This window comes from Sesamum indicum, linkage group LG2 (genome assembly GCF_000512975.1).
Source record: "Sesamum indicum cultivar Zhongzhi No. 13 linkage group LG2, S_indicum_v1.0, whole genome shotgun sequence".
NCBI classification, from domain to species: domain Eukaryota; kingdom Viridiplantae; phylum Streptophyta; class Magnoliopsida; order Lamiales; family Pedaliaceae; genus Sesamum; species Sesamum indicum.
The window spans coordinates 6,188,273-6,200,616 of record NC_026146.1 but is presented as its reverse complement, the minus strand read 5'-3'; the positions used below and the strand labels follow the sequence as shown (position 1 = coordinate 6,200,616).

General features: G+C 32.9%; 2 protein-coding genes across 3 annotated transcripts; one reads left to right on the top strand and one right to left on the bottom strand.

The window, feature by feature from the left end:
• On the bottom strand, positions 444 to 2,086 carry LOC105155477 (spermidine hydroxycinnamoyl transferase-like). Its single transcript, XM_011071356.2, has one exon. The coding sequence runs from the start codon at positions 1,993 to 1,995 to the stop codon at positions 634 to 636; it is 1,362 nt and encodes a 453-aa protein (XP_011069658.1). The 5' UTR covers positions 1,996 to 2,086; the 3' UTR covers positions 444 to 633.
• On the top strand, positions 5,658 to 10,773 carry LOC105155476 (calcineurin subunit B). Of its 2 annotated transcripts, none has more exons than XM_011071355.2 (6): positions 5,658 to 5,922; positions 6,163 to 6,287; positions 7,431 to 7,527; positions 7,638 to 7,747; positions 8,135 to 8,205; positions 10,419 to 10,773. In XM_011071355.2, exons 1-5 carry the CDS (start codon positions 5,853 to 5,855, stop codon positions 8,183 to 8,185), a joined length of 453 nt encoding a protein of 150 aa, XP_011069657.1. In that variant the 5' UTR covers positions 5,658 to 5,852; the 3' UTR covers positions 8,186 to 8,205; positions 10,419 to 10,773. The 2 variants fall into 2 exon arrangements, with proteins under 2 accessions (XP_011069657.1, XP_011069656.1); XM_011071354.2 differs by having other exon boundaries at positions 5,659 to 5,922; positions 8,131 to 8,205.

The following is a 12,344-nucleotide window of genomic DNA, read 5'->3' as shown; positions in this document are numbered from 1 at the left end:
AGAGTGTGTCTTATAGATGGGGATATTTTTGTCTCATGATATATTAATTTCATATAATTTTATAAAAAAAAATTAAAAAAATTAACTTTTTTTTTAAAAGCTTATAAGATTCAAAACATCTTATTTTGAGATCTTATAAGCTCTTTAAGAAAGCCAAGCACTTCATTGGAGCTTGTGAGCTCTTTAACATCTTATAGGATGTTTTGAGGAGCTTATAAGCTCAGCCAAACACCCTCTAAGTCTTTTACCAAAAAAAACATCACATACAATATATATGTGATATGTAATGGTTATGTGATTTCATATTTTTCACATATACGCAACATATGATGTTTTTTGAATAGATAAATCAATAAAAAATGATTATATATGACAAAGTACAAATTTTACAAAATTAAATTAGTAAATCGACGTAAAAAAGAAGAGATGTTAAAATATAAAAATAGAAATAATTCGAATGTCAAAATATAATTTACGTTTTAAGTTATGAGCACATGCATCTGGATTACATATATAAAATACAATCCATTTCATGCACTTTTGTAACATGAAATATAAAAGTACAACGGGTGATTGAACCACAATTTCCTGAGTTTAGTTACAGAGAATTTCATGCTTCATGAAAATGTTATATTACTTATCAAATATGTCATAGAAGCACTTCTTGAAAGCATCCATATGCTCTTCCTGCAGCCATATTGCCACCTTAAACGAACCATCGCCTTCACGCCCTGGAATAATGAACGTTTTCCCGTCAAATCCCATCGGTCCAGGCCCCAGATGGATTTCATTTCCCCACCCGAAATCTGTACCGTAGAGCGGCAAAGCCGTCCAGCTTATGATTGCCAGGTTTGGATTTCCATAGAAGTCTCCCTTTGGCCTGCCATTGTTGTCCAGGGATCGAAACCGGCCCACGTCCGGCAAGCCTTTGAGGTAGTCCAGATAAGCTCGCACTGTATCATCGGTGACTTTCTCCACAGCTTCACGGATTTTCCTGGAAGCCATGCCCATGGAATTTGTCAGCAGGTTTCCTGATTTATCGGTTGCTTCTACTCGAATCAGGGCGTTCCCGAAGTAGTTTCTCGGCAGAGCTGGTTTCATTTTGTTCCGGAAATCAGCGACGAAGTGGAGGCTGGTTTGCTGCTCGGCGATGTGGCCACGGGCCTTGCTGGTGCACCGCCAGATGTGTGCGGCAACCGCCTCGAATCTGCTGTACCCACGGCTGCCTTCGTTGCCGTTTTCTTTGTAGAAATCCAGGTTTGCCTTGGCCCGGAGTTTCTCGATTTGCAGTTTGGTAAGACTGAGAAAGGCCACGGAGATTGGCTTTTTTCTCTGTTCCAGGCTGTCTTCCTGGCCTATTAACGTAGGTGGGGGACGTAGCACTGACGGATCGAATTTACAATGCACAGGCTTTTCAGTTTCCAGGGCCTTCCGATCAAGAAATGGAGGGATGACGGGCCCCACGCCACGTGCAAATTTCGTCCATTCATCGATGAAATGGAGAGCACTCGGCCCGTCAGCCATGACATGGGATATCCCCAGGCCAATGCTAAGCCCGCCGCACCTGAAACGCGTCACCTGAACTATAACCAAAGGAATCTCATCAATCGGAGTGGTGTAATCCACCGACGGAATCAGAGCCTGGATCGCCGGACTAGGGGTAAAATCACCGAAATCCTCCACCGCCCCCTCGGACTCGGCCTCAAAAATCGGGACCCCTTTTCCATTGCAGTGAAGCTCCACCCTGCTTCCCCCCTCCGCCGCCCAGTTCAGCCGGCCAGCGAGCGGGTAAAACAGCGACAGGGCTTTGCCAAGGGAGTCTTTCAGTACAGAGACAACATTCACAGCTTCCAACTTGTTGGAATGCCTGTAAAAGTAAATTGTCGGGGTGTGGGTTATGTCTTTGATTTGATCACAAGAGTTCAAGTACATAACCCCGTCCGGCGTCAGCTCCGCCGGCCGGACAATGTGAGTAGCCCTGACAACCACCACCATATGGATCTCTCTTTGAAAATTACAGCAGAAACGGAGAGGTGGAATTGTTATATTGCTGACGGGAAGGAGAATTTGTATAGATCAATAATCCAATGCAGACTTTATACTGAAAGATAAGCCTGTTAGCATTGATTGGTTACGATCCCACTTCAAGTTTGAAATATTAAATTCCAGCAAGTGGACTTTCTGAAAATTGATCCGGTAACTTCCACATGCTGAGTGCTGTCCCATTTCCTAACGCGCTTCAAGTGGAATTTAAATAATATATCTTGTGCAAGAATCCAGAAATTCTTACCCATTTTTATCGGAAGTGACTTAATTATACAATAAATATAATATTTTTAAGTATAATTAATGTATAGTTGAAAAAATATAATTTATCACATAATAAGTGTATTACACTTATTTTTTAATAGATTTAATTCAGTCAAACTTAATTTATATAAAAGTTTCCATATACTTTAGGCAAGAATGATGTATAATAATCAACTTGTTTTAAAGTTAATATCTTTAATTAATTTGCTCAGAAATTTTTAGAGTTAAAAAAAGGTGATTTTAATTTAACTATTTTCATTTTTTTTTTTACATTTTAAAGAATTAGTTAAAGACTGGCGATGTTAGATGGTCACTTTCATTGAAGAGTTATTTCGAAATATAATATTAATTATATATTTTAAAAAATAAAATTTTGTTCCTAAAACTCATGATGAATAAGGTTTGGACGAAGGCGCTAAATAAAATCAAAACACACTGATATATGTGTATTCTATAAAAATATAAATAAACATTAAAGAAATTTTTTCTTATTTTTTTAAATATAAGAAAATTAAAACAAGGAGAGCCTTATTTCTTGTTCTTGTCTTTCTCTTCACTTGCGTCATGAGTTTGTGGAATGGAAAATTCTAATTCGGTGTGGTTTATTATGATCTAAATTAATTATATAATAAGTGTAACATATTTATTATATAATTAGAGTATAATTTAATAAAAATAATTATTTATATTACAAGTGTATCACATTAATTTAATTTAATCAAATTTAATTCAGATAATTTCTTTTTTTTGTTTTAGAACCTGTCCTAAGTACATAAGATTATTACGAAGTAATGACATTATATGGCGTGGATTGCTTGAGTTTGAGTTAGGAAGTTGGTAAGGCGTATTTCAAGCACAAAAAGGTCAAAGATGATGTCGGGAAAATAATGCAAACCACCTAACAAAGCAAACTCATCACTTCTCAGTTTACCAAATTTAATACTCCCAACTTTTTACATAAAAAAATGAAATATTATACGAGTTGCTAGACTGGTGGGATTTAGTCGAGCGCAACTATCATTTTCTTTTATTATTATTTTATAGAAATAATTTTATTAATTTATAATTTATTTACACAAATTATTTTTATCGTTTATATAATTAGAGAAATTATTTATGATAGTTTAAAGATAGAGATAGTTTATATAATGAAATTGACATTTCTATTAGGCGTATGTGTATCTTTTCGAAATGTAGTATTACTTAATGTAAATGATCGATGATGATATTTTTCATGGGTGTACTGTAATTTTTCAAAAGACATGGATGATTTATGTAAATAAATCACGCCCTTAATCTATAGTGTATTTGCACAAATCATCCTTGTCTTTTACACAATTAGTAGTATTACTTTATGTAAATGATCGATGATGATATTTTTCATGGGTGTACTGTAATTTTTCAAAAGACATGGATGATTTATGTAAATAAATCACGCCCTTAATCTATAGTGTATTTGCACAAATCATCCTTGTCTTTTACACAATTATAGATCCATCCTTGACAGCAAAAAATATTAGTAATTTTTGTAATGATGTTGACGCTTCTAGAGTGCATGTGTAATTTTTCAAAAAAAAAAAATTATGAGTGAAAATAATATTTTAAAAGACATTAATAATTTAGGTAAATAGATGTATAATGTAATTATTCCTATTTTATAGTTCCATTTTTAATATGATATGTTGTAAATATTATATGTGCAAGTAGTAAGTGTTTGTTGGATTTATGATTGTATTTTGACCAATCAAGTGGGCAAAAAGTCTCGGGCTTAGGAAAACTTGACAGGATTTAATGTGAATCGTAGGACGATCTGTCGAGTTCCCACCAAAGCTGCTGCTTTGTTAGACCAACCCATTACAGTTCAGAAGTTATCATATGTACGGATGTCTGTAAAGAGGTTTTATTCATGTTGGATAAATATTCTTTATTAAAAAATATATTTTCTCTTATTTTATATATGAATATCATTAAAAAATTATAATAAATCAATATTATTAATTATGTTGGATTATTGTGAAATTTGAGCATGATTAGTGGATGTTTTGTTCTATTTTTTTATTATAGAGAAAATATTTATCATAATTTTTAGTTAGCTAATGTTTTGTTGAATAATTGCTATATTTTTAGGATTTGTTGGCCAGATATTTTCTAGGCTAATTATGAAACTATAAGAACATTTTTTGTTGTCAAATTTTGAGTTAATTACACTTAAATCTTTTCTAAAAAAGTAAAATTACAGTTCTTTTTAAAACAGTTCTAAAATTACACTTACACTTTTTTCGAAAATTCACTATTTGTACTTGATCCCATTTCATTAGCCTTTGGACAAACACTGCAAAAATAAAAAAGCGGGATTTGAGACGGATAGGACGACCATTTTGTATCTCGTTCCAATACCTTGGCACTTTTGAAGAACGAAAATAGGTCGTTGACGTTACGATCCTTCTTGTTTATGTTTTGTGGTTTTGGGACGGCACAACTGTTATAATTAGAAAAATATACAATAAGAATATTAAATAAGGGGCAAAAATAAAAATTTATATCATATATATATATATATATTTTTTTTGCTAATATCAACATTTCTCGTCCAAACTCTTATGGAAGGTAGTCAAGTGTAAATGAGAAAATTTCGAAAGGGAGAAAATTTAATTACAATTTTTTTTTATATATTTTTAAAGAAGGTCTAAGTATATTAACCTAAATATTTCTTATTTATTTTATACTTGTTATGGTTGATATTATTTATTTTTACCATATGGACTATATGCCACACACACATGTATTTCTTGTCTTTTAATTTCGATTACTTGCTTTAATTTTTGGTGCTTAATTCAAATTACATATATGGAATGTTACAAAGAAAATTTGTTACTTAAATTCATTTTTTGTTCTCTTCTCTTTTGAAACTTGAAAAATAATGGAAAAAATGGGTGCTTTGGATCGAAACTTGAATAAGTTCTTTTCCCCTCCAAACCTCAATTCCGTCAATTTTAACGGTCTACTAACGAATATGACCAAAAATACCCAAAAAGAAGTAGCCATTTGACCATTAAAATTATAATATCAAATTGTTTGAAGATCAAAAGTGTATAAATGACTATGTTTGAAGACCAAAATTGTAATTTCATAATCATCCCCTTTAGATTCAATAGCCTCTTTGTTTTGATCATAAATGGGCTTTCATTCCTTCACTTGTCCCTGGGCTTCAACAGGGCCAGACCAGGATTGGCCCTAGAAGACTTCAAGTGAAAATGCAATTTTATTTTCTCTCAGGGGGCTAAATGCCATTTTCATCTTTCATGGGAGTCAAATGCAATTTCGGATATACAATTACACACACATCATCGTCACATTGGCCGGATTAGTTGAGCAAGCGGACAACCGCAGTGCACGCAGTCCAAAGTTCGGATTCAGCTCCCGAATTAATTCAAGTTCGCCTTCCCATTCATCTCTTCATAGAGTTCATTTGCAATCCTTGATCCGCCAAGTCCTGAAATCAAGCTTCGGCAATCGGCTTTATATCCATAGAAGAAAAGCAAATGGGCAACACGTCCTCCATGCTCACGCAGTACGACATAGAAGAGGTCCAAGAACACTGCAGTAACACATGTATGCAAACCTTCCATCTTTTCACTCTCATTTTACATCTTTTAATTAAAGTGTTTGTTGTGTGTTTGAATGTTTAGCACATTTCCAAAAGTTTGATGCTTTTAGATGCTATTGTTTGATTCTTTGAAGTATCCGCATTTTTTTTTTTTGGGATGTGATGTGGGCATGTTGTGTGAATGATAAATCCGAGATGAATACAAGAGAAAGTGTCAATTTTGTTGAACTTCAATGCTTTTCTAGTTTCCCAGCAGGAGATTGTGTCATTGTACCAGAGGTTCTGTCAGTTGGATCGTAATGGGTGTGGATTTATCTCCGCTGAAGAGTTCATGACTGTACCTGAATTCGCTGTCAATCCCCTTTCTCAGGTTGTAGATAAGACTTCTCTGTTTCTGAATCTCTCTATTCACATCTGAATATGAAGTTCCAAAAAAATTGAACCTTGTTTCATAACTAATGTTCTACTATTGCATTTTGATATTATTATTATAAACTTCTCAATATTTTAGGCAATTCAATAAAGAGTCTGTATTGCATTTAAAATAATAGTCAACTTGGAAACCAACTATGTATGAAATTCTGGAGGGAGGCAGCATTGCCTTTTATTTTATGATATACTCAGACTAACACTGGAAGTGTAAGTAATTAATTGGGGTATGGATATGTTGACACTGATGATGTTAGTGATGCTAGTAGTGAGGAACCATGATACCAATTGGGCTCAGTTTGATTGGAATTATATGATTTTTATGTGTTTCCTAGTCTATCAGAGTGGGCCTCTGTATGGTGTTCTGTACGCTAATGTTTGTGTTGCCTAAATCAAGACTTAGTAAGACAGAGATATTTACAGTACGAACATTTGAGAGTTATCTGTGTGTTTCTAAATGCTAGAACTGCGACAGTCTGTGAGGGTAGTCCATAGCTAAAATATTCAGCTATTGATGACAGGAGAGACTAGTTGAGACACTGGCCATGTTCGTTAAAGATAGTTTAACAGTCCAACCACCACATTTGATCTTCTGAACATGAAGTATGAGCGAAATCTGGAGGTCATGGCACATTGCTCAACTGGCCTTCTCGCAACTTATTTATAAATATACAAAATTTTCTTGTTCTTTCGTATACTCAAGATTTATTATAGATTATGCTTAGTTACGGATTTGTTATGGAGTGAGTGGAAACTGTTATGGTACCAACCCAGTTATCAATTCATCCAAGCAGAATGCTTTGTTTAATTTGCTCATGAAATATTTATTACCCCATGAGTAGTGATAGTTGTGCGGGCTTACATGTGAAGCATCCGCATTGAATGCTTCAAGATGGTACTATTGCTTATGTAGCAACTAGCAAGTTAGAACAACCGCCTAACAAAGGAAAATAGGAAATAAAATAAAAAGTACAAACTAGAACATTGTACCTATTATTTCGGTAAAGGGAATTGCTTTCTATGCATAAGGTCCTGACTGTTATCTCTTATTGTCTTCTCTCAATGTTTTTCATTGGTTTTCTAGAGATTGTTTAGGATGCTGGATGGCCTAAACTTCAAAGAGTTTGTAGCATTCCTATCTGCTTTCAGTTCTCGGGCAAGCTTGCAGCAGAAAGTTGAATGTAAGGCTTACAATAGATCAAGTGTTTTTCTATTCTTGGTATCACTTATTTGCTACCAACACTTCCAGTTTCCCAGTTGGCTGATGTGGTATGCAATTCCCTCTACCCAGTTATTTTTAAGGTTTATGACACCGACGGTAATGGGAAGGTTACTTTCAATGAAATGCTGGACATATTGCGGGACTTGACGGGTCAATTTATATCTGAACAGCAGAGAGAGGTTGAAATTCCTGACAGTTTTGTCCTTTTCCTTTGAAATTCCTTTAAATGTTTTCACTTTTGTTTTTTCAGAATTCAGTCACTTGCATTTGTTTTTTGTTATAGAAATTATGCAAAAAAGTGAATACTACTATGTCCCTAAATATTGAAAATCGGCACATGCTTATTGCATAAATGGAAAATAAGTTTATTCTTTTCCCATTATTAATTTGTACCTGCAGATTTTTCTTTTGCCTCTTGATTGGGTAAGTCAAGTGGTAAAACTATAGTGTAATTTTGCAATGGAATCCTGTCCTGTAGCTTCAATTTTTTTTTTTGGCATATCCAATTGGTGGATGATGGAGAGGGACTAATTCACATTTTGATGGTGTAATTTCCAAATAGAAAGTTCTTTCCCATGTTCTTGAGGAAGCGGGCTATACAAAGGACTCTCTGTTAGTTCAAGCTGACTTCGTCAAGGTAATTGCAACTTCTATCCTTTAAAACTATTTAGAGGCACTTTAATATTGCAATCAACTGAAGTTAAGAGGTCATTTTACTTTGATGAGATTGAAAACATGCTTCTTTCTTTCTTCTTATCGCTCCTGTTTCTTTACTTAGGCCCAGTATATGTACTTGCAGTCTGGAAAAAGGCCATTTGAGATTTGGTTTTAACTTCTCTTAATAAACTTTAAGATGATACTTTAAGAGTACATGTGAATGCATGGAGATCGTGAATAGCATCGGACCTCTTATGACCCAGAATCACGGAATTGTTAAGCCTCTGATTTCATATCTTATTGAAGTGTACAAGAATCTATGGTAACCTTTTCTTGGGCTGCTTTTTGTTGCTTGGAATTAAGAAACTGAAGCTAAGTATATTTGCAGATTTCTCTGACCCTCTTTATTCTGTGCAATTGATGATGATCATAAAAACAGTATCCTTTTCTGGTCTTGAAGTTCAATAGATGGAATGATGTGGAACAGCCTTTGCAAACTTATTGTTCTGATCCAACTAGGACGGTACTAGGAAAATGGTTTTTCAGTTAACACTTGAGTACTTATGACTTGCTGTGAGTCGATAGCGCCTCCGTGCTTGTTATGCTTCTCTAGAGAACTTTATCTTTAATATTATGGAATTTGGGTATAGCTAGATGCGTGATCATATTTATGAGTTTTTCGAAGATGAAATTTCATGAGAATGAATTGAGGCAAGTTGCAACCATTTTATGATGTCCATTAGATGCACTGTATCGATAGTTGGCAGTATGGACTGATAAACAAGTGAAGAGGTAGAGCTAAAATCACACAGAATTAACCCTTAAAGGCAGCTCAGCACTAGAACCTATACCCACCCACAACCCATGGAGAATTTCAAATCAGGAACCATTATAAGAATCCAAATGCCAGCTGATGTCAAACTGCCAAAAGAATCACACAATTTTCAAGGTTGGTAGATGCAAAGCTATTTAGTTCAAATAATCACTCAAAATTGTGAAAACTGTCTGACCAAATGGTTAGATCATCAGTACAGATGGGAAACTTTTACACTTAAGGTACTGGTTTACTCAAGTACAACCATATTAAAGGCGGTAAACACGAGCTCCCTCTTTTGGGAATTCATGTAAGTCGTTACCTGCATGTACGTTTTTCTTACCTCATTTCTACAAGACAACCAACAAGTCCAACCTGTTCAATCATCTGAAATTTATCATAATTAAGAATTAATTTCTTTAAATTATGAACTGCTTTTGCTACTTGTATTTTTGCCTATCTTTTGTGGAACTGCTTCTTTATGGACCTTGTAAGATGTGGAGAGTTGATTATCTGTTCACTTGAACGTGGTTATTTGAGGAAACTGAAGAAACCTAAAAAGTGCTTGTAATTAATGGACTATTTCCGGAAATATCTTTTCCATGCTGAGATTCTCGCTCCAAATATTTCTTTCTGTGGTTAATTTCTTTGTGCATTTCATGCAAAGACACGTGGTATAGATAGGTGGGGGGGAAAAGGACAATAAAAGGATTAGTTAGAATAAAGTCTCCTAGAAGTTAATTAGTGTTATTACTGACTATCCCTTTTGATCTTCCCAAAATCTTTGAAAAAAGAAAACACGAAGTACGGATATGAGAATAAAACACACCCAATATTTGTTTTTGTGTTTTTACACCTTATCTGTGTGTCTTTTGGTTTTTCAACTTTCTATATATAATATATATAATATAAAAGAGATATGATTTGACAATAAACAATAATTTTTGTCTCCAAAAAATACAATATTTATATATACACATATTTATATATAAAAATATATATAAAAGAGATATGATTTGACAATGAACAGTGATTTTTGTCTCCCAAATCTCAATATCAAACATACACCACTTGTTTTAAAATATTTTAAATTACCTCAAAACACAAATCGAAATATACCATTTATCTTCAAGATACACTTACTAATCTTTATTTTTCTCTCTCTATCTCCAAAACACAAAATAAAATACTCAAAATATAAATCCAAACATTATGTATCTCTTTTGTAATGTTCGTCCAATTACTCTTTGAATTCTTAGTTTTAAGTTTTCCCCGTCTTCACATGTTGCACTTTATCATTGTGTTAATCCTCACAGAAATATATACTCTTTAAGTTGAGCTTGCTAGTATAACAGACCTTCCCGTGATGTTCCTTACAGATTCTTGGCAATGGGTTGAAGATGGAAGTTGAAGTTCCAGTAGACTAGAGTACACCCCACCGGGATCAATCTCCTGTGATTATAATTCTTAACTTATTACATCCATATCTATGATTCCATGTTTGTACGACTAATAGTTTGGCTTCACCGGTGAGGTTGACAGAACAATTGATTCTTCAACTGCGGATTTTCCTTGAGAAATCTAACAGAAAGTAACTGAAATCAAGTTAGTGCAAACATTTATTTATCATAGAAATGCATTCTGTCTTCTTGAGATGTGCAGACGTCACTTTGCTTACATAGACATTATACACCAAAAAAGATGCAAAGGTTGCTTACACCTTCTGCCATGATCTCCTTGAATGTTATAATCTTCAACTGTTCTACGTAGGGATGCCCTCCGTTTTGAAGTTCTATATGTGTGGATGTTTATGTGATTCCATGTATTTGTTTAGTAAGTAAATCTTGGTGTATTATTATTTGTTGTAATCGATTGATTGTCGATGTTTGTAAAAACTTTCAGCTAGATATTTGAATTATATATGTTTAGAGAACAGCTAACTTTCGTGAGGTCTGGGTGAAAGAGAAACAAATAGCATTGCAATTGTGTAACAATCATCTTGATTCTTTTAATTCTGAGGGTGAATTTTGTTTTATTTATTGCAAGAACTAGGTCTGCCAGACGAGTCGAGCCGGCTCGCGAGCCTCACTTTTATTTATTGCAAGAACTAGGTCTGCCAGACGAGTCGAGCCGGCTCGCGAGCCTCACTTTTGAGCTCGAGCTCAATTCTCTCTGTTCATCAGCTCACAAGCCCTTTTTTATTTTTTTATTAAATTTTTATATATTTAATTTTATATTCAATGCTTTATCAATTTTATTCTCAAAATTGACTATATATTAAAATTATTAATGAATATCATATATTTTATTATAATAAATTGTGGTACTTTTATTTATATATTTAATCTTTACAAAATAAACTTAATCAACAACTTAGTAAATTATAATTTTTTTATAATTAAAATTATTATTTAATATGACAGATATAAACTTTATGTTATATTTTAATATATATTTATATTGTGTTATACTTTTTTAAAATTGATAAGTAATTCACTTGTGGTCTTTTTTATCTATTTCTGAATTTTATATTTATATCAAGATATATATTATACATTATGCAATCTATTTTATTACTTATAAATTTATGTTGAAATTTAGTGATTCCTATGAATTTAAAAATAATGATAATGATAATAATGGTGATGGTTAAACAATTTTAATTATTTTTATTATTATTTTATTATATATATAATAAGATCAAAAAGTTTAATCAACAATTAAGATATCGTAAAATTCGGGCACTCGATTCATATCACAATTTAAATATATATATGCAAGACTGTGTTCATTAAATCATATCAGACGGTCTGATTTAAAATCATATGGCCTGATTCAACGATACACCGACTTGAATGATTACTCTTATGTTTTGAGTACGACATCTTGACATCCGTATATCCAATAAATTTAAACCTTTATCAAATGTATTTTTCTGTGAGTTTGATCACATCTAACGGTTCGATTTGAATTTTGATAGTTCGATTAATTCATGTTGTTCAACAATGTAAGATGATAGTTACATCAATGTAATACTAATATTTATAATATATAAATTTATTGCAGATTGTGAACATATATTAATTTAAACTATAAAATATTTTTATTTCAATTGCATTATTTCAAATAATGGATACTTTTCTATGATTTTAAATTGTTTAGTATGATTTTTTTTGTATATTTTTACTAATTATATTACTACTAAATTAATCAGTAGTTTATATTTTATAACAATAAATTAAACTTTCATACTATATTTTAGTTTATTTATAATATAGTATACATTATGCAATCTATTTTATTAC

Coding starts and splice junctions, on each gene's coding strand:
- LOC105155477 (XM_011071356.2), bottom strand. CDS start 1,995: ATGGTGGTGGTTGTCAGGGCTACTCACATTGTCCGGCCGGCGGAGCTG.
- LOC105155476 (XM_011071354.2), top strand. CDS start 5,853: ATGGGCAACACGTCCTCCATGCTCACGCAGTACGACATAGAAGAGGTC. Junction 5,923..6,162: donor AGAACACTGCAGTAACACAT/GTATGCAAACCT, acceptor ATGCTTTTCTAG/TTTCCCAGCAGGAGATTGTG. Junction 6,288..7,430: donor CTGTCAATCCCCTTTCTCAG/GTTGTAGATAAG, acceptor TTGGTTTTCTAG/AGATTGTTTAGGATGCTGGA.